Source organism: Solea solea, chromosome 21 (genome assembly GCF_958295425.1).
Source record: "Solea solea chromosome 21, fSolSol10.1, whole genome shotgun sequence".
NCBI classification, from domain to species: domain Eukaryota; kingdom Metazoa; phylum Chordata; class Actinopteri; order Pleuronectiformes; family Soleidae; genus Solea; species Solea solea.
Genome location: NC_081154.1, coordinates 15,749,963 through 15,772,741, shown reverse-complemented (window position 1 = coordinate 15,772,741; position 22,779 = coordinate 15,749,963). Strand labels below are relative to the sequence as shown.

The window sequence follows — 22,779 nt, the reverse complement described above, 5'->3', positions numbered from 1 at the left end:
AACTCCAAAGTGCTCCCGATAGCAGTGTTGGCACCATGTGAATGAATGGCCATTAGTGTGAATGATGTATGGATAAAGCACCGCAGTGACATTTTCAAATTAAAACAGCCTGCGTCCAGACTGTGTTTTCAGCGCTGTATCAGACTTCATCAGCGCCAACGCTAACACATCATAGAATCATTCATGGAAGCAGTTGTTCAGTTGCAGAAACTTCTACTAATGACTGGTTTGCTTTTAGTTAACTAAACTAAAAGCAAATCATTGGTAATTGTGTCCTTAGCAGTTTGCATTTTAAGAAGTAAATGTGGAGTAGCCATAAGTACACGGCTGGCCGTATGAATGCACATGCAATTGGGTGTGAATGACCAAAATGAAAAAAATAAAAAAAAACTGTAGTGGAAGGTCTTTGAGTGCTTTTCAAGACTAGGAAAGTAGTAAATCAATACAGAGCATTTACTCTGGCTACACTATTCAGAATGCTACAATAGTGAGAGTTTTTTTTATTTATCAGGCCCTATTCAATCACGTCTACCATTTCACACTCTGCCATTACTTTTCTTTGTCTCCATTGCTTTTCTTTCCTCCTCCCTGCAGAGACTTACTGATTTTGCCAGGCTGTTTTTGAGTAGCAAGGTACACTTAAATGTAGTCTCTCTCTCTGTCTCTCTCTGTCTCTCTCACACACACACAAACACACTGCACTTGTAGTCTAATTTGTTGTGTATGTCGTATTCTCTGAGAAACTGACCCACCAAAAAAAATGCTGATTAAAAAATAAGACCGATCACCCCTGCAGCCTCATTGCAGATTGTAAAAATACACTGTGCAGAGGCAACATGTACCCATATAAGAACATATCTGATATACTGTGCATGTTTGTTTTTTTATAATCATTTTTATAATTATCTTTATCTTTATCTTTATGTACGAAAATGATTGTCTCTTTGCTCGTCCTGATTTCGGGTGATCTGTCAGCCCACGGTGCAGAGCAGTGCTCTGCTGTCGTCCCCTCATGACAATGACATTTAATTTACTACTAAACCAACTACGTAAAGACTGTGCATGTTTTCGATTATTATCGGTCATTTTACTTTTTTACTTTACCTTAAAAAGCCCAAGTTTAGGAGCTGGCTTATATTTCATCAACACTTGTGTGTATAGATGTCTGTTTTTCAGTTGTGTTACATCTATAAATAATGTAAAGGGAGAAAAGGATAAACCAATAAAGCATGGTCACGGAAAAACATAACAAAAACCACTTTACAAATAAATCTTGGATCTTTTTCCTGTGCAAGTATTTGACTTGAATGTATGCCGCAAACATTTGAATTTGAAGCACAACTAAATCGTCGTCTCTCGCTGACACACAGTGAGAATTTCAGCGGGCTCCATGCCCATGATAGTAAAGTGCTTTTTTTTCTGCACAGCCTGAGGCATACGCTACTAATGTGGTGCTGGATGGCATCACTCACTTGTTGCGGCGGTAGAGAGCCATACACGCCACTCCGAGAAGACAGATCCCCGAGGCGATGCTGAAGATGGACAGCACCTGCCTCTGGTAGGTGTCACCGCTCTCTGCAAGAGGAGACAATACAGTTCAGAGCCACAGAATCTCCACTGTGACAAAAGGAAATAAAGAAATAAATAAAGACGAAGACGTGAGCGGAGTTCTGTTGCAGCGAGGGAGTGGACACAAATGGAGAGTGGACACACACACACACACACACACACACACACAAATGTCCACCCCACAATCTGCATTAGCGTAGAGAGGGACGATGCGGCTGTCAGGAAATGTCAGTGTTCGAGCACGGGAAAGGGACATAGGCAGGGCTCAGTGACATGTGCTAACTGAAGTGTGATAATCACTTTGTTCAGACAAACCCAGCAGGCAATACCAATGCACTGACTCTGCACAACAGGGGCCATATTGAATGTGTGCGTGCGACTTCTTTATGTGTGTCAGCACTCGGTGACTGATGACTACGGGGAATTAGCGGCAAATGAATGCTCCCGGAGCTTCCTGTCAGACCCTTGCACATCAGCAGCAGAAGCTTAAGGTCACATGCGGCCGGGATGAGCATTTTGATCCCAGCGGATATTTGTCGGAACTGAGCAGCTGCACACGGACTATTAAAGATTGTGTTGTTGTGTGCGAAGGCGATTCAGGCAACGGCTTATCTGAAAACTCACTCGACAAATCAAGCAGTGGTCAAAAATAAAACTGTCACGTCACTAATCTGCTGATATCAAGTGTCAAAGGTAAAGAGAGATTATGATGTCCCAATGAGTTTGTTTACACCTCCATGGTGGCAGGAAAAGCTGCAAAACGTGGAGGCGTCAGGGCCGTCAGAGTCATTTGCACTCTTTAAATCCACAGAATTCGGACAATATAGCGCAAAACTCAACAAGCTTTGACTAACCCTTATAATGACTCTGTATATATAGAATAGAGAGAGTCAGAGTGGACGTTACTCTCGACTTGTAGTAACCCAACATCTTCAACTTTCTGATGAATTTCCCTGAAGCTTAGTCTGGAGAAAAAACTAAAACGCTTACAAATCGCAACTAAACCATGTCAAATAAAGAAGATATTAAAGCCAGTAAGAGCTGGATTCTGTATCGGATATAAAGTGATCGCTACATAAGCGGAGTCCGTTGCCTGTGGATTCCCATCGCGTCGTCTTTTATGTTCATTTCAAGCATGTTTTTATGGAAGTGATCCACCTCTAGCGCCTCTCGGCATCTTTGGTGATCTGGTAAAACGCTCTCCCTTTGCTGGCCTCCAACTGTCTTGGTATCCCTGAGGCACAACAGCTATCCACTATCTTCTCTTTCTATATGAATACAGTCAGCGGAGAAGGTAATGTCTATAAACAGCAAAGCTTCCTGCCAAAATGGCATTATTTTTAATCTGACTGTTGCATGATGGAGTTGCGTGACATCAGCTACCGGAGCTCAGTTGGTGGGTTTCTATCAGCCGTTTTTTTATGTGCATGAAAACGCCCGAATGAGACGGGGAAAAATCAAATAAAATCTTAAAATTTCACAGAGGTGGAAAAGTAGATATGACTAAGTGTCATGGAAACAGTTTCAGTGAATCAAAGAGCACGTTTAGAAATGAATGAATTAAAGCAGCAATGAAACATGAGCATATAGCAACAGGTACGTGCTCTCTGGATTTACTTCATCCAGTTATGTGAAATGCGACTCACCCACTGCTTATCTTGGTAAACTAACTCCCATTATTTGCTTGACAGCAGTTGATGGAAACACAATAAATGTTCTTTTTCTCTTTTACGGGAATCTATCTCTGATAACTGTGGTTCAAATGATGGATCAAATGTACTGGAAAGATAGCAATTGTCGTTTATGACCTTTAGGACAACCCCACGTGACAGCGCTCACTCTCGCTCCAAAATAATAAATCCCTCTGTGAGTGATCTCAGCACCTTGGTAACTACATGGTGGATAAAAGAAGGGCAGAAAACTTCAGTGTCACCCGCTCTTCACCTTTTGAAGGCTCGTTTGTGGCTTTTGATGCTGTCACAGAAATGTCCAGGGAGGTTTTCTTCATTCGTGCTTGTCTGCCCCGGTCTGTCAACCATCTATCCTGCGACTCTTGTTTATACGGGATACTGTGGGGCTGTATGAGGTCCTGGTGCATAAGTGCTGACTGTGTGCTCCCTGCTCTGCAAACCACTCTGAGAAACGGAGGTTCCCTCTCAGTGAAAACATGGCTGCCGGCGGGGACAGGTGTTACAGAAGTGATGGTCAACGAAGTTACGAAAATGTTTAAAAAAAACAACCTAAAACTTCCAGTAAATACTATATGTGTAAGTATTAGTTTCCATGTACAGTTTACAAGCTTGGACCAACCACTCACTGCTGCCATTTCAATATTAAACCTTTGAAATAATCTCAAAACCTAACTTCCTTAATCAAAAAGAATTACCCATGACCCATTATGTGTTATGGGTCATCATGGTATCTTCCACCATTATCACACCGGGGCATAATTCCATCACCGGCTCTGGTTCAGTCCCAGAGCTGAAGAATAGAACGTCAGATTATTATGGAAAATGAACATAATGAATAAACCGAACCAGATTACACCAAGCAGCTGTGTGTGTTTTCACGAGTAGATGATTTAATGTGCTGCATGCACTCGGCACCACAGAGGGAATAATGTATGTGGATGCCAGTTTGATACATGATTGTCTGCTTTACCATGTGCCGCTGCTGGCAATCAGTGACAAGGTCTTCATCACACGAGGGAAGACAGATTGGAGCAACTTAATGGCTCACAAAAAGAACATCTATGCTTGTTTATGGCTGCGATATCTTAAAATGTCCACACTGGAAACTGAAGTTTGTCCCACTTTGAAATGAGCTCCCTCTCCCACAACACAGTCGGCAGAGACGCTCCACTGCGGCACACGGGAGTTCTCGATCCACCGCTGCCTCCGCAAATGAGTTCCGTTGTGTCATTTGTGACTTGAGGGTTGAAAATTCTTTGGTCAGATTTACCAAATTGACACAAACTTACCAAATGAGGCAGCAGCAGACTGTAGCGGCTCCCGTGTCCTGAGTTTATTAGCAGAGCCTTGAGTTAGAAAGACGTATTTTTCCTTTTTTCCCCACTGGCAGCCATGTTTTCAGTTTGGTTATGTTTATTAGGATCCCCATTTGCCATTACACTCAGAAATGGCTATTGTTTAACACAGAAGTAACAAATAAAAAGTCATCATTGACTCTTACAATGGGACAGAATGGTACTCCAGATTATAAGAGCTATTCTGTAGCACAGTACAACAATACTCACTCAGATAATAAAATATAGGGGGGGGGGGGAGAAAAGTCAAGTGAGATAAAAACCTCAGTATCTCAGGCTGGCTCTTGGTGCAGGGGGATACCTACAGTATAGTCAGGGCTGACGAGGTCAGTATGTCATATAATCGCACTTTAAAAATCCCTGAACTTCCACTAAAAAACACCTCTAAGGCCACGGTGATGTGCTGTTGGAGAAGCTTCCTTTGCTCAAAGCTTCCCCCCCTGAAGTGAAACAGAGTCTTGTTTCCACCACTTATTTTTACATTCTTCTTCCAGTGCTTTACATCAGTGCTGCATCAACATATTTAAGAGGGGTAAGAATGTGTGAGCGAGTTCAAAGTGGAAGCGGAACCTTTTTCATGTACCAAACGCTTCGGGGGCGAAAGCTAAAGATAACACGATATCACATCCTGGATCTGCAACATGTGTGGATGTACGTATAGTCTGTGTGTGGATATACGTTAGAGGTTCAAACTACCCACTCAGCCCCTGTGAAGAAAGTTACCATGGTTTGAATTAAAAAAAAAAAAAGTCAGTCCAGAAAAAACAAAGAAGCTGCATGGGAGTTTGGAGCTGTGACACACTGTTGCTTTATTTAGCAGCGGCAAACTGACAAATTGCTTCATAGCACTCTTGGCACCGGATTAAACTGACTAAGACTTTTTCCTTTTTATTGTGAGGGGGCAACTTTTCTCATAAAATACAATTATTCAGAAAGATAAATTACATTGAATTACTGTTTCACAGATAAACAAACCTGAAAAAAGCCTATTTATGAATGAATTTCTCTCCAGATTATGGGATGGGGTAAGAAATAACTTGTTTCTTTGCATTGCAGATAGAATACATATATATTTTTTGCAGACAAAAGAAAAAAAACCTGAATCAAAAAATCATGAGATCCTGGAATGATTGGAAAGATACAGGCTCCCCCTATAGTTGCACTTAAAAAATAAAATAAAATTCTGTTAACACTTTAGATTAGGGAACACATTCACCCTTAATTAGAATACCTAATGAATATGGTCTACACTATTAACTAAATTCTAAATTGAGTCTTTGTTACTACATTTCCCCATACTAAAGTGACATCTTGATCACGACTAATTCACAATTAGTTGAACACTTACTTAATGTTCCCTAATCTAAAGTTGCCTCCTTTTCCTATTCTTGTGATATTACCACCTTATAAAGTCCATACTAAGCAAAGCATATTGAGACCGTAATTCATACACAACAACTTCCTTACTTACGACTAATAAGCAACAATTCTAAAGTGTCAAAAGTCTAAAGTGTTACCAGAATTCCTTTCCCATCCTGCAATAATGGCAGAACCGCCTGAGCAAATGTCTCTCAGTTTGTTATCTGATCATAAGTCACGCGTCAATCGTATCTGTGCCCCTGTAGACCCTGCGGCCTTTACCATTAGTGAAAGGACCTCTCCATGTATGAGAAATATCTTTTCCCTGCTGCTACAACATCATGTACAGCACCACCTGGGACAAGCCCACCCCTCCTCCCCCTCCCCCTCACCCCACCCCTTTTCTGAATAAATGAAATATGCTCTTTCTAAATCAGAACAGAAAAACCAACTGTCTACAAAGCTCTGCTGAATTGCTGCAAGGAAAAAAACCAACATGCAGCCTGCATATAAAACCATTACAGGCCTTTCATCCCCGAAGCCTGCGAGGCATTCTGGAAATTAAATGCAAAAAAACATGTTGGGAAAGAAAAGTGAACCACCGCAGCTAAACCACGTCACACTGACATGAGGGGAAGACAGTCCCGCGTGGCCGCAGAAACGCCATAGCAACCACTCTATATGTGACACAGAACATACAACAAAATGCTTCAATGAAGACGACGCAAAAGTAGCTTTGGCGATAAACTGAATACGTTGAGGCGTTTGAGGATGTTGTCATTTAGAGGTTTGGTAAAACACCGTTGTGACATTTGTAATCGCCATATTAAAGTGATAGTGAAGTTTTAAGTGTGTTTGTATAAAGTAGTGACACATAATTAAGGCACAAGCAGTGACAGATCTCACCTATGCCCAGTTAAGTCCATCAAAACACACGTGTGCCTCCTTCTCCTGGCTTTTTTGACTGGAAACAAAAGTCTGTGAACTGCACAATCACCTGCTGTTCTCTGTGGACTTTGGTGCAGGTGAGTGAGTGAGTGGTTTTTTTTGAGCCATTTTTCTTGCTGGCAGCCATGTTGTCACTGAGAGTGACCGTATGGTGGTTGTCAGGACAGGGGGCATCAAAAGCTCCGTCAGTGCCTCGTAAAACCACACTTGAACAATCATTTTAATCAAACATTAGCTGCGGCCCCGCTTTCTTGCTGTATTCTGACTGTGTCGCACTCCAACTGTCACATGTTGGACTTTTTCAAAGAACAAAGTCAGGGAAAGGCTTAGGTACATGAATAAATATTAGCTTCCCTCAAAGCTACCCCCCCCCCCCCCCCCCACCTACATTCATCCGTCATCCGTCCAGTTATCAGTCGATCAATCCTGTTCTCATTTCCCCTATAGCTCCGCCCACCTGCAGCGGAATTCTGAACTAATTCAGCCCCCCAGATTAAAACCCACTGAACTGGGGAATGTTGTGCGCGCGACCGCGGCCGCTTCTTTCACAGAATCTTCCGTTTCCTTCCTGTAAGTGTGTGTGTGTGTGTGTGTGTGTGTGTGTGATGTGACAGCCACGCTGATGGGAAACTTCCCAGCATGCAATGACGGTTTTTTCACGTATGCACAAAAGGCAGTCACAGAGCGAGGGAATGGCGGTAGAAGAGAAAATGAGAAATGGTGTGCATGTGCGTGCGGGAGAGTATATATGTGTGCGGGGTACGGTTTGATATTCTCTCTGGATAAAGAGCAGGAAGGGGAAGCTAGATAATTTGTTTTTTAAAGATTTCTTTAGCAACTGGGAGGTGGAGAGGCCTTAAGTATTATCAATGGAATCCCAAAGAGGTTCAAATTGTATATCTGTTACCTCTCACTCCATTTGTAAACTTATTTTCTCCTGGTATGGGCCTGTCCATGAATTATTATGCAAATCCAAATGAAGTGCACAGAGTTCAAACCACAAACAAATGTTGTTTTACACTATATATGACATTAGCTGCAGAAACGGATGCCAAAGTGACTATAGAGCCGGGAAGAAACACATTTATATAGTGAATAGCCGTGGTCTGACTTTATTGCTTTGTACTCATTATACTTCTCTCTAACAGTACTGTTCCTCATGCAGACAGAATACACCTAATTCACCACCACGGTGTGTTTCCATGGAGACCGGCCCACATTCATTTTCCAAGGTGAGTGGCCTTGTTGTGTTTGGAGCTGTGTGTTTTGTTCATGGCATTTTCCGCAGACATGAAGCACATGAAAGACGGAGCACTTGCACACAGTTGGTAAAAAAAAGTTGTCTTACCCATGAACTCGATCCCAAGTTCGTCCACTGTTGCATTGAAGGCCAGATAGCATGAGGAAAGGGGGAGGAGGGCGAGGGAAGAGGAGGGTAAACAGAGACAGGGAGGAAGAGGGAGGAGGAGAAGAGAGAGAAGCATAAAACAGTTACAACAGGATATGCCTCCATCTTACTAAAAATTCACTTTAGGGACGGACACCGCTGCAGCTAGACCGTAAAGTCGGTTTGACGGCTTCCTCTGACACGGCTCTCTTCCTTGTGCACCGGGTAATGAAGCAGCCAGCCGCAGATGCCGGCTGTGCCTCTCGCACGCTCGGAATTCAAAACGGCCCAGAGCTACTTTGGAAGAAGAAAGGGAACAACAACGATACAGCGGCGGAGAGGATTAGAGGAAGGATGGAAATAAAAGTTGAAAATGACACATCATTTAGCTTTATGTCACTGTTGTTGCTTTGCACGAGGCCTTTTATATTGACTCCAGCCTGAGGCGTTGCAATAATTATTCTCCCGTGTCTCTGAGCATAAAACTTTTCAATATTCACACGTTCACATGCATGTGCACCCACAGGAATACACACACACACACACACACACAGAGGTTTGTGCAGCTATTGTTTTATTTTTTTCCATTCATTTGGACTGAACAAACATTATCCTAAACCTTAACAATAACCAGTTTATGACTATAACCCTAACCTTAACCGAACCACTATTCAAATCAAATCAATCCCAGCTACTCAGAAATGACTTCCTGTCTCATTAGGACCAGGTTTTGAGCTCCATGAGGACTGCTGGTCCTGACAAAGTCAAAGTTAAATCTTTCCTCCCAGTGCCACTGCAGAGGAAACACTCCAGACAGTGCCTCCTTTTCATGTCACAGTAATGTAATCTCATTTAAATTAAAATGGAGCTCCTTACCAGTAATTGCATTTTTTCCCCCTCTTTTTCTTTGACAGAGGTGGTCTCAGTTTTAAAGAAAGATTTTGCCTTGCCAAGCCCTTGATATATTGTTCCCCAAAAAAAAAGCAACCAGAGCCCTCAGATATACAATAAACAATGATTAAATAAATAGCACCTGCTCTCTGTTGCACTTTGATTGCACCGCGGGGAAATCTGTCAGTGCAGTGGCTTCATCTGTTTAAAGAGGAATGAGCTTCAGAAAAGCTAAAGACAAATAAATATTGTAGCTGGATAAATAGATTATAGTAATTCCACGGGCTTATCCCACGCAAACAAGGGATGTGCTTCGAGGAAATATGTGGTTTATTGTAAAAGTTGGAACTATTTAACAACCAAAAGACCCTTATCCTTTTAAGGTAAAGTTTCATTAGAGATCACAAAGTTTGTCCGCTCTCTGACATTCTTAGACTGACAGTCTTAATGAGTGGAAGGGATTTACATGATTGCACCGATAATAGGAGCCAAATTGGATGACAAGACTGAAATCTTCAAATACATTAATCATTCAGTTAAGACATTCATTCTTGTTTGAATGTCCCCATGTTCTGCACAAATTAGCTGTGCTAATCTCTTCAATGCCAATGTCAGCATTAATTATATATACTGTACATATATATGTATATATATATATATATATATATACATACATATGTATATTTGCCCAAATAGTTTTTCAGAAGCCATATGTGTGCTTAGGACCTACGAAATATGATATTGCTCTTCAAAAGAGCAATAGAAGACAAAATAAGTGCCTAAACACATTTTAATACTTGCAAGACTTCAACACTGTATTATATGAGTGTTGCATGTAACGCTGTGAATGAATGCAGCCCGAACCCAGCAGTCCCTTTCTAGGCGAGGCTTGTTTCTGGACCTTCTCATTTTCACATCACATTATAGATAGATAGATACTTTATTCATCTCACAGTCATTAGAGTTAAAAAAAGAAATAATGAATTAGATCCATGAAACAATTTGTTTTCACCCGAGTGACTCATCAGGGGAAAAAAAAGACAAAAACAAAAGGCAATTTTAACCATGTCTTTTTCCCCCCACAGCCTTCCTACACTCTTCCATAACCCCAATCTAATCAATGTGTTTTTGCAATAAACTTAAGAAATGTCTTTATTTTGGTTAAAGATGATGATTTTCTGCATATCTATCTATCTATCTATCTATCTATCTATCTATCTATCTATCTATCTATCTATCTATCTATCTATCTATCTATCTATCTATCCCTCCATCCATCTAATGATTGGTGGCTTTCAGTGCCACCCACTGCTCAGCTGATGGCACTTCAACAAATGGGTTGCCACTAGAGTTACTCGACACAGTTACTTGAACACTTGGGTTTGGATATTCGGAATGTTACCAAATCTAAAAGCTCCATTATCCCATTAAAAACCGCCTCAACCAGCGGAGAAGAGAAAAACAAGGGTCTGCAGCAGAGTGTCATTGAAAAAGCAGCGAGAAAGTTCAAAACAGCTCCTTTTCCCCCCCGTGATTTGGAGACTTTGGTGACAACGCTCTGCTACTCAGTTCGAAGTACTAATTTTTCATGCTAAAGGTTGCTGCTGTACACATATAGTACATTATATCCCCTTTAAGCCACACATGCCCTAAAAGCTCTCCATGAAATCTGCACAAACTTACTACAAGAGCACAGTCGCAGACTCAGAGTGATAAAGCGGCGCGTGAGGCGAGGTTGCACGCGTTTAATTGTGCAATAACAACGTCCTTGACCTCACAGAATTCACTGCAGTCACAGCTGTGTTCAAAGCAGAGTGTAGATCTGTGCTTTGACACACTTAATCCACTTTCCCAGCTCAGTCTCTCTTCAGTCATGCAAGAATCCTGGCTATTTCCTCAGTGATTGTCCTGCCAATAAAGCAGCTTTTCACAATTTATTATTTATTGCTGAGCCCAAAACTGCGGGGTCACGTTGCCCCTTGGGTCCATAAACCACTTTGAGAACCAATGCATTACTGGATAGAAATGACAGCATACTGTAAATGGTTGGTCTTTCTTGAATCGGAGGTTTATTTGATTAGCTGCTTTCAGACATGCAAAAACGCCCCGATATACTTTCCTGAAATTGTCCAATTTCCAGATAATGTTTGAGTAAATTCATGTGAGTTCACTGTAGAAAAGGAAGAAAAAGCTCAAAGCAGGAGCCAGCACCTGGATATTACAAGCATTTTCCTCTTGTACTCTGACCCAGACAATCTCCTACTATGTTTATAATAAAGTATGTGGTAGGCAAAACATGGAGATTTTCCAGGCCCAATCTTAGACTTAGACCTGCCACTGTGCTGAAGATAATGGTGACGAGTAACAGACTGATCTGCAATTCAAAAATTGTTAACGCTTTAAAATAACTCATCCCATTATGAACGTAACTGCAATCTTATTAACATTTATTTCAAACTGTGTGTTTTCATGTCATGTACTCGGCTACTCCTCGACACTGATCATGGGGCTTTCAGTTGTTGGCATTTGAAGGTTCAGCTGGTGAGCTAATGCACTGAGGCAAGACTTGAAGGCAGTGGATATAAGAGGCTTTCAGAAATAGGAAAAAAAAAAAAAAGAAAAAAAAAGGGGGTGAGGAGGAGGTGGAGAAAGAGTTATCTCCTGTTGGTGTAGCAGCAGATGAGTCAGGATGTGAGAGTGCCACTGCCTCATCCTGACCAACAACATTAGCTGAACAAAAAAAAAAATGGGGAGAGTGGGAGATAGAGAAAGAACATGAAACAAGAGCACAGAGAGGGAAGAAAGGTTACACGGTGTCACTGGGAATAGATTGTTACCGCTGCATGGAATCCACTCATTATTCCGTGGTAAATAATAAATAATACAACGCTGATTGAAGTAGCGTTGGATATTGGGGCTCGAGGCTGTCCTGTTGTTCTGTTGTGTAACTGTCAGGCCAAACAGAGTAATGAGCACTGATTAGTGTTTGGACCAACAATGGGACAGGACGGTGCAGTGTTCATTTGGAGTCTGGAATTCTTCTCCTGAAAAATCGAGGATGAGTTAAAAGACGGATATGGAGACTGACGATGCCTTTCTCCCATAATTTTGCGTTCATTTTGTCCGTCATTGTGCACCTCGCAGGGGAGCTTATGATGACGGATGAAACAGAGCCATACCACTGGGAATCGTGGGGGCAGCATAGAGTCAGTCAGGAAGACGTTGAAGTTTCTCACGAAAACTGACTGCCAGGCGCTCGGCTTAACCCCACTGGCCTGCTGAGGGATGTGACATGTTTCATTCAAGCTCTCCGGCAACTCAAGTAGTCAAAAGTCTCGGTGGACATACGAAAATATTAATATGAAATATTACTAGTATTATTTCCCCGATTAATGGGACGACAAAAAAAAATTGCAAAAGACGCACAGAGGTAATTGTAGAAATGGGCCGTAAAGGAACGGGAAAAACGCGATATAATGAAGAACACAAGAAAGTAGTAGATGGGAGGTACTTACTCAGCATTCAGTAATTAAACTAAAATTTAACTAAAACGTGCACAACATATAGGTGGGTAAGAGAATCACTATTCATTTCCCAAGTCAATTCAATTCTGGCCACCTGTCCAAGGTGTAGCCCACCTTTCCGCCCTATATCAGCTGGCATTGGCTCCAGCGACCATGTAACCCTCATATAATAGCACAATAAAGCAGTCGACAATGAATGAATGAATGAATGAATTCTGATTCATCATGTCTCAAATTCACCTCTTCTCTCTCCTTGTAATTTTTAAATCAGACATCATCAGCCTCTAGCCTTGACGATGGCGTCAGTGGAGGAGCTGAAATCCCCGTTCTGCCGTATTATTTTCGGAGTTCATTATTCTCTCAGGTGGCCAGAACTTGAGCGAGTAACACGGTTGCCCAAAGAATAAAGACGTAGTGCATGTGCAACATTTAGGGAGGGATTTATTGGCAGAAATGTGTGCTTGTACAGGTGCAGTATGTTTTCATCACATTGCTTCACGGACTCTGCCACCGTGCACTGCAGTGTTTCCACCATTCAGACTGAGCGAGTTGTATCTTGAAGAACAATGACGTCCTCTTTGGTATGCGAAGGCCATCCATAGTTTCCTGACACGCTGAGGAAAGTGAGGGGCGAGTGGAGGAGGACTGCGTCTGTTACAGTCTGCAGTCTCACCATTAGATGTCACTCGTTTTTTTTGTTGTTTTTTTTACACACAGTAAATCTCACCAATGCATGAATCACTGTGAGATGATCCGTGTGAAGATCTAGTGTATTTAGAAAGCAATTGCCAAATGAATGTACAGATGGATGTATATAAGGATGGATGGATGGATGGAGGAATCTCTGGATGCATGGTTAAACTGATGGATGGGGAGAGATTTTGGTATTAGATTTTTTTTTTTGGCATACGCTGATTGAATCTCTGTGCGAGCGAAACAAGAGACAAAAGGGAGCGGGCGAGGTGAAGAAGAGGAGGAGGAGGAGCACCTCAGACACCGAGTCAACACAGTTTGTCAGGGTTGAAATTCATCACAGGTGGAATGGAGTTCCTGTCACACGGCAGTAGAAGTAGAAGCTATGAGACCAGGGTTGGTCAATTTTCAAAACAGGAACAAAAGTGTTGACAATGCACAATCTACTACGACTGTTCCATCACTGACAAGGCTCTTATTTTTCCCTCAGCATTTTTCTTTACACCTGCCGCTGTGCAAAACAAACACGGCACATAGAAAAGTTGAATGAGAACTCCGCTTGCATTGAGTTCAGTGTGATTTTTGTGTGTGGCGAACGCCCACAGGCTTGACCTTTTGGAAAAGAGCAATGCCTCACTTCTTATATCGATTCTGTTCCAAAATAGCAGGTTGAGAGGTAAAGATCTCATCCTCAGAACTACTCAGCTATCAAAGAGAAATGATTAGTACAGTTCAGAGCCAATCAATTTGGGTTTTTTGTTGTGTGTAGTACACTAATAGGGTTGCACATATGTGCTTTATGGTGGTAACCAGAAGTCTGTATAATACAAAGTAGAGTATATAAGCGAGTACATGTTGTTTCATCATTAAAGTGCAGCCAAAATGAATAAAAAACCAAAACTTTATTTCCTTGAATAGAAATACATATTTATGCGGCTTTAAAGAGAGTTGGAAATGTCTTGGCTAATGCGGGTACACCACCTCCCCCAAAACATTAGTCCCGACGTGTCGTTTTTAGATATGTGTCGCATATTATATCTGTTTTGGCAAATGTGAATATGAGGGCATCCCGGTGAATTTTTACGGAGAAGACGTTGGCGCAGCGTGATCTAGTAAATTTTAGACATATCAAACTGTCTTTTCTTTGGCTGCTGCCAAAAATATTTATACACCCTATGATCCTTTCCCAAATGTCTCACTGTATCACCTGCTGGGACAGGCTTCTGTGAAACCCCCATGAGATGCCTCAAGTCTCCGTATAAACAAACTCTGAAAACCAAAAAAATAGAATGGATTTTCCTACTGAAAAACAGCTTTGAGAATGTTCCATTGTTCTCTGATTTATGATTTTTAAATATATTGGCCCCTCCTCACTATGTGATTTTGTTTACACCTGCCAGGTAAATTCCAGTAGATGCTCAAATATATCTTCTATACAAGACTGTTCTATACCATTTCATCACACTAAATGTGGGAAGTCGGCTATTTCTGTAGCTTCTGCAAATAATTGGGACACCCTGCCTGACGACCTGAGGGACTTCTTATGTCTTTTGGCACTTTTAAAAAAACAAACCTGAACAAATCACCGGTTTTGACACTTAGTGACTGGATTTTTTTGTGTGTAAATGTTATTTTTGCTGTCAAGAAACTGCAGGTGCAGATACGCCCAGTGCATGTGCTATGTTTTAAAGAATAAATAATTCGATTTGACCTAAAACCCTAACAAGGTGCTTCTCAAGGTGCCCAAACAAAAGTTCAAATGCACATTTGCGGTTTGCAGAATTCCACCACAACAACAACAACGTTCCTTCCTCTGGTGATCACATTTAATACGAGCCACATTTTTCTTACTTGGTGCTTTTTGTCAGTGTGAGACAAACACTTGGCGAGGCCGGGGGAAAGAAATGCAGCACCTCACTGATGCTGCCTGATCTGTATTATCCATTCAAGCCTCTCCCTGTGATTGCCCATGGCAACAAGGCACACTTTTCCCTCTCTAAATCGCCCTTGCTGTCACAGTCTGTGCAGATGATGTCATTACATCGCTGATACACATCCCTTCCTCTGGCGCTGCCTTGTCCGCAGACATTCACCAATCATAATATGTGCAGGCTTTCTAATCCTTTGCACTGGCAAGCCAAAGAGCCCCCGTGGAATCGTTTACGGCAGGTCCCGCGGGAGCCTTGAGCAAGTTTGGAGAATACCTGTGCATCGCGTTCAGATGGTTTTGGCTCGATTAAGTGGCAGGAGTCTGGCAGGTGGAAGAGACAATGGCAGGAGTGAATCAAATCCTTAATCCCTTCCTTCACTTGGGTGAGCAGGGAAGTGGGGAGCCAATCTGTGTGTGTGTGTGTGTGTGTGTGTGTGTGTTTGTGGTTGTACTATTGGACCCAATATCCTGAGTAGCTATTCTTACTCTATAGGCCTAATGTCTACCGGAGATGAATAGTTCAAATTAGGCTTGCCTTCTTCCTCTTGGTAAATCAGCTGAGTAAAACCTGAAGCTGGCTCACCTCCATCCTCCTCACCTTCAGTCTGGCTCCAAATATCACAACCAAGTCTCCCATGTACTGTACGTTCACACACAAATAAAATGCATTCCCTGTTTTGTAAGTTTTGTAAGTCTATGTTTTGTAAGGAGTGTATTTTATCCATTTGTTTTTTGACAACTCGTACTAATAGTAATGTATTTGAGGTCAAATTCTCACTGGAGAAGGCATTGCTGCCGGCATGTACGAGGCAAAAGTGTCGGCCAAGCAGCAGAGCATTTGTTGTGGACTGTTGTGGTGTTTTGATGAAATTCTGAGGTGTTCTTATGTTGTGGCACAGTGTGATTTTAATGAGAGGATGTTGATACTTGGAGAAAAAAAAAAAAAAAAAAAAACATTTTATTTTTTTCGTAGCTCTGTGCTTTTTGTGCCAGACTCTGGATAAAACAAAGTACATAAAATGAGAGTAATTATGGAATAAGAGTACTGGTAATAAAAAGTAAAACGAATCAGTGTCTGTATTGAAGTGCGAGTGCGTAGCAGCTTGAGCGGGTGATACCATTAATTAACGTGCAAATTGTTTGGGGGAAAAAAGTGGTCCCTTAATCGCGAGGTGTTATCGCAGCATGTCTGTGGTTTGCAGAATTACACGATGCCAACGATTTTTTTCTGTGACAATCACATTGAATATGGTTCATATTTTTTTTTCCTTCTAGTCAGTGTGGCACAAAAACATTTTATGTTAACCCGGAGAAGTAGCAGTTAGCCACCAGGGGGCAAACTTTTTTTGAATGGAAGTGGATGAAAAAATGATACTCCTCAGTTAATTTATAAGAGTTACATTTTAGAGTAAAATAAACAATAAAATGCAGCACATGTGAGTGGACATGAGTGTGGTTGTAGCAGGTAACAATGTTAGGGTCAAATCCCAAATCTCGAGGCATCACCTCATCCACTTTTCATACACATGCAGTGTATGTGACCACAACTGGTCCACCTGAACATCATTAGTGGCATAAGGAAATTTTGTATCAGGTAGAAGCTCAGTTCCAGCTGTACTGCACTCCCCTGCCGCCAATTAAAGAAGGCACCACTTCCCCACTGTGCACCAAACGTAAGAGCTCACTCAATTCCAAATGCTGAGCAGACAGCAGAGTAGTCGGAGCATCGCTGGGCTTTTAAGATGTGCACAGATGTGCACAGTCTCTACTTGTCTTTACCACTTCTGTAAAGATGTGTGTTATGATGGAGTGGCGGTCCCGCACAATCCAATCCAAACTGCACCTCTGAGTGGCTGTTTTGTGGCCAGTCAATACCAAGACAAAGGATGAGGGAAGATGGATGATTTGTGACTGCGTGCTGCACGGAGACTGACTCCAGAAAACAAACAAACAAACGGGAAAAAAGGGAGGAAAAGCATGCCTGGCAGATGACATGTTGACTGTCACATCAGTGACCGAAACAAACATGCGCGGAAATGAACAGTCGCACAAACACACAGATGTACATTTGCACATGATTAAATTTCACTGGAGCTCATCCCAGTTGTTGTGTGCACGCATGACTGCATGTCATTACATGACTTGGCTTTTGAAAGCGGGATAATCCTAAAAATCCTTTGTAATCTGTGTAGATTTTCGATTACTCTGTATCAACAGAGATCAAAATGGGCTTGGTGCCTCTATCACATCTTCCAGGGTGCACTTGGCTCCTGCGGTGGTTCAACGATTGTTGTCACAACAAAGCTTTGTGTGGTGACAGGGTGCTGAGTGGAGAGCTGACAGAACAGCATTCATGTACGGATTTGTCAATATTTTCTATTCATCTGGGGTGATTTTTTGTAATCATACACTAAATTACAACAAAAACAAAAATCCTTAAACTTGTTTTCTAATAGTCGGTGTAAATGTTGGAATTCAAACTGCATTCAGATTCTTTTTTTTTGTCTTTTGTAAAATATAAAAAATGTAAATTTTTTCTTCATAGCAGGGAGGACACTGGTTCAATTTCAATCTCAATGGGTTTTCTGTGGGCACTCTGATTTCCTTCCACAGAAACCAAAGACATGCAAAGTTCAGGTGTAGGTTTGAGGGTGAGCGGTTGTTTGTCGCTCTCTGTTGGTCATGTGATCGGACCGAGTGCAGGTCTGAACACTTCCAGTCTGTCGTGAATACATCCTAAGATCTGATCTTAAAAACTACATTTGGAAATGGTTTGAGGACACATGTGGTCCCAATACAGATGAACACATTAACACAATCAATCCTCAGGATGGATTAGAGTTCACCTCCTCAGCTGATGTTATCCGATCCGTTTTTATGCTTATCCTCTTATCTTTTTTTTTCCTTTTGTCTAATATAATTGTTCTTAGTATATCGTACCTTAGTTTATATCTTAGTATAGGCTGTGAATCTCTGTTATTTTCTGTTGGCGTAAGAAATGCAGTTTCTACCCGGGGATCTATAAAGTATTTCTGATTGTGATTCTGATCAGCGCGTATACGTTCATTGATTTGCTGCCACTGCCTCTATATTAACACTGATCGCCATTATGATTTCATGTTAAAGCAGTGCGAGTAGAGCACTGATTCACATCAGCTTATCTTGTCTTTTTCACACACACACCAACACATCCTCATTCAAGAGCATCATATACAGCCTCGCTCTGTCAAAGAGTCGCCTCACAGACACACATGGTAGTGTCGCAGTGATGTAGTACTCGAGTCGGTCTCAAGACCGATTTCTGCTTTCTCTGACTCGTCTCGGACTTGTTCCTTCAAAGACTCGGTCTTGTCTCGGACTCGGACCACAGTGGGAAGGACTTGTAATTTCAGACCGAGTCCTCGAGACCAACGCATTTTTTTATGTTCATGTTATGTCCTAACTAGGGTGGGCTTAACATGTTGATGACAGAGCAGCACAGACCTACCACTGCAGAAGATGATGCATGGTAGGGATTTTTTTAATGATAGTAAAAGCATAGTCCATATTAAGACGTTAAGACTGCTCCTCTAAACAATTCCCTATCTAGCTTAGTCTGTAGGCCTCACTGTTGATTATTAACTGGGGTGATACTAAATCATGAATATGAAAACTGACATGTTTTTATGGTCTTGGTCTTGACTCGGTCTTGACTCGGACTTGCTTCCTCAAAGACTTGGTCTTGACTCGGACTCGACTGTATTTGAAAACCAACGGACACAGTCTCGACTCGGTCTCGACCCTTCAAAGACTCGGTCTTGACTCGGACTCGTCCCCATCACTGCTTCCTCGTCTGAAAGAGAAGCACCGGGGGCTTTCAGTTGACCCCGATGTAAACCCACTGGTGGCACATTTAGATGCAAAGACCAGAGAAGGGCAAAAATAAAAGTCAGAGATTGAGGTTCAGGTTGGGGCCAAGAAGAATTAGGTTTAGGCTTAAGCTCCGGGTTAGGCTTAGAGGACATCCACTGTTGGCTCACACTCTGATCTGAGCATCTTATCTTTCAGCTGTGGAAGGATACCGTGTGCGCCTGGAAGGCAACGCTGAGGGACAGTGACTTAAGGTGGTATATGACGTTCTTGGAAAGAGAATGGGTTACACACACACACACACACACACTGATGAGCTCAGAACACACATCTGTACAGTTAAAGTGTTATTTTGTTCTCGTGAACACAGCGCTAGTGTTTGAATAAACGGCGATGATGCCAGATCCAAGCTCATGTGGTCACAGGAGATCGGATCAGACATTTTAATGCCAGATGTGAACAGTCATACTTAGCGCTCCCCATATGCGATCGGGTCACTGAGGACAGATGTTGATAGCAGGTCTGATGGGTCCAAAGTGTTTTAGATTAGGGAGTTAATGCTGCTGTCTGAGTTTCCTACTTGAAAGGTGTTTTCTCCCCGATGCTGATCAAACTGATTTTCCCCTTTGCTACCATTTCTGTGAACGTACATGTCTCTCAAACTCAACTCCAGTGCTCCGAAAGATGCACCAAATGTTTAAACAAATGATTCACTTCTGCTATATTTTGAAATTCGGTCAACAAACATCTTTCTATCTTAGGTTCAAGATTGACTGTGTCGTGAATTTCGATTAAAAGAAAAAAACATGCTTTATTTGAGTGTCTGTTTTCAAGCAAAACAAAACAAGATTCCGCTTATCTTAAAAGACCAACACAAGCATCTCTTGATCTGGACAAGGTAAAATTGATGTCTGCCCGAAAGAAGATAAAATAAATCCCATTGTGGAATGTTGAGTGTCATTAGAAAGAAGTGCTTTGTGACACTGGTTTGTGACCCCATTAACAGACTTCCAGTGGTCGTGATGGCATCAAACGCACAGCAATACGAGTGAAGTTTCCTCTCTGACTCCTGGTGCAGAAAGAAAAGTCACTCCATAAAAATTGTGTGAATTTGTAAAGCTGCAGTCTCATGGGAATAGCTCCAGGCCTCCAATTTCTCTTCCTTGTACCTCTGACTTTTGCTTTATATTTTTTTAACTACACTACACAGCTGCCAGGGGATTTCAGAGACTTGGGGAATTGTCTCTTGTGAACAACAGTAATCTGAGGACTCACCTTTAATTTAGCTAGACTAAGGCAAAACAAGGCTGCAGACCATAATAAAAGATGCAGGGGGTTTAATGCACAGGGTTTAATTCCAAAAATCTGCATGGCAGCACCTACTGTGAGCAGGCCAATAAAGAAGCACAATCTCATGATGCTCATTCTGACTGTGTCTATTAACTGAATTATATTTGTTTTATTGTGTTATTAATTGTTCATATTCAGATTCCAATAACAATCTCCACATGACATTAGTACGACATTATCGTGTGACTACATGTCATGAAATTGACAAATCAAATGGAAAATTCAAAAACAGTATATATATGTCTGTACTAGACTAAAATTTCCCTACAAGTTTCCCCACATGAAGGTTGCCAGGCGTTAGCTGATGACAGGGATTGACACTGATTGTTAGACCCCACCAATCGATGAACATTTAAAGTAGAGATGTTCCGATACCATTTTTTTCCCTCCCGATACCGATACTGTGGGTATCGTCCGATACAGAGTACCGATACCGATACCAGTGTGTTATAAAAAAAATATATCATACTACGCCTGCATGACTGTGATATGATTATCATTGGTGGTAAGGTAAACCCTGTAAAACATGAACGAATACAGCAAATGGACACCATTTATTTTTACCAATGATATGTTATTTTGCATTTCCGATACTGGTATCGGAATCGGAACAACTCTAATTTAAAGCTAGGGTCTGTAAGAGTGACTCAGCTAGCAATAGCAGGCTACGCTTTGACACAATATAAGTCAAAATATCGGCAGAGGCGTTGCAACAGGGAAGGCAAAGCAAGCGGGGGTTTCAATATCTGTAAATTCTATGATCAGCCATGTAATAGACACGCCAATGAGACCCACAATGAGCCCCTATTGTTTGTCACAGTTTATCATGAAGTCCACTTAAGATTCAGGCAGTTAAAAAAAAGCGCTTAGTGAGATTCTGATATGCTGAATAAATTATCTTCAACATGTTTTTTTGGTTTGACAAGTCTGGCTCTGCACGCAGGCAGTGCGGCTGAACAACTACCCAAAATAACAAAATTAGTAAATCACAAAGGCTGCAATGTAATCTTTGTGTTTTAAGATACAGTAAGAACTGATTCATTTCTTTAAGTTCTCATCCTTGCATTAGCGTATGGAGGCTAACAGTTCGATGTGGCAACGCTCCAAGCTGTTGAAACCAAATTGCAGTCCCAATATACGTGCAGAAAAATCACAATAATACCCAGATATTACCCAGATTGTTTGTCACAGACAGTTAACTCCAGTCAGTCATTCCATGTTTTGATGAAATGATTACAGCAATGTGCAGCACACAGATGTCTGCTTCTTTATTTATAGCAAGTGTTTTTATTTTTAAAAAATATATTTTTTTTGTTTCTTTGTTTACGTGTATAGTCTTCTATTTATTCACTAATTTTTCTTTTTTTTTTCTTTAACAAATGTGCCTTACTCAACTAATGGCTTCTAATATAACGTCTCCTCCTGCTATTAAAAGCACCAGAATGTTTTATGTCGCAAAGTCTTCAAGAGCAACTGAAGAGATTTTACTTGTGCTGCCTGAGACAATGATTGAGAATGTGACATCTTCATAATGCTTTTAACTGTGCACACACTCAAAAATCATCACTCACACAAATACCGCCAGTGACTATTCCGTTGAGATTGGTTCTTATGCAGTGGTATAACCCAAAGGACCACTCGACCCTATACTGCAAGAATCAATTTAGGGTTAACCCACTTGATTTGTACTTATCTTAACGAAACAGTGCAGTCAGAAGTACACCGGGGGGGTCATGCAACATGAACTTGTTGGGATCAATATACCAATACTGTTGGATCAAGAAAAAATAAAGACGGTAAGGAAGAAAGAAAGAAAAGAGAGCGTACTTGGATCTGACATGATGGCATCCGTCTTGGGAACAAACTGGTCACAGCGTAGTCCATGGTAACCCTCCTTACACCTGCAAGACAGAGAGAGAGATGTGATTATAAAGGCTATTTAACTCTAAAATTAGCAGGGATACACGGGATATTCGAGCCTGTGCGGGTCTGCTGAGAAAAGGCAATTAACACCACTCCCATTGTCAGTGGTTGGTTTGTCGTGTGCGGTGTTTGAGTTACACCGTGACATTTGCTGGAACATTACTTTCAGGTGGAACTGCTGCTAAACATGTCACATGCACGCACACATGGACGTGTGTCTCTCTCACACACACACACACACACACATAATCCTGTAATTCCCCGATTGTCTTACAACCCCGACAAGGAAGCGGACACCTGGGTTGTCACG

At 41.6% G+C, this 22,779-nt stretch overlaps 1 protein-coding gene across 2 annotated transcripts in view; it reads right to left on the bottom strand.

Moving 5' to 3' along the window:
* The window catches only part of nrg3b (neuregulin 3b), a 259,587-nt gene that overhangs the window by 38,199 nt on the left and 198,609 nt on the right, over nucleotides 1–22,779 (bottom strand). For both annotated transcript variants that reach the window (XM_058621792.1, XM_058621794.1), the window contains exons 3-5: nucleotides 22,374–22,447; nucleotides 8,271–8,297; nucleotides 1,473–1,575 (exon numbers count right to left, since the gene is read on the bottom strand). In XM_058621792.1, the coding sequence (XP_058477775.1) occupies nucleotides 1,473–1,575; nucleotides 8,271–8,297; nucleotides 22,374–22,447 (204 nt within the window). The remainder of the gene's footprint in view (nucleotides 1–1,472; nucleotides 1,576–8,270; nucleotides 8,298–22,373; nucleotides 22,448–22,779) is intronic.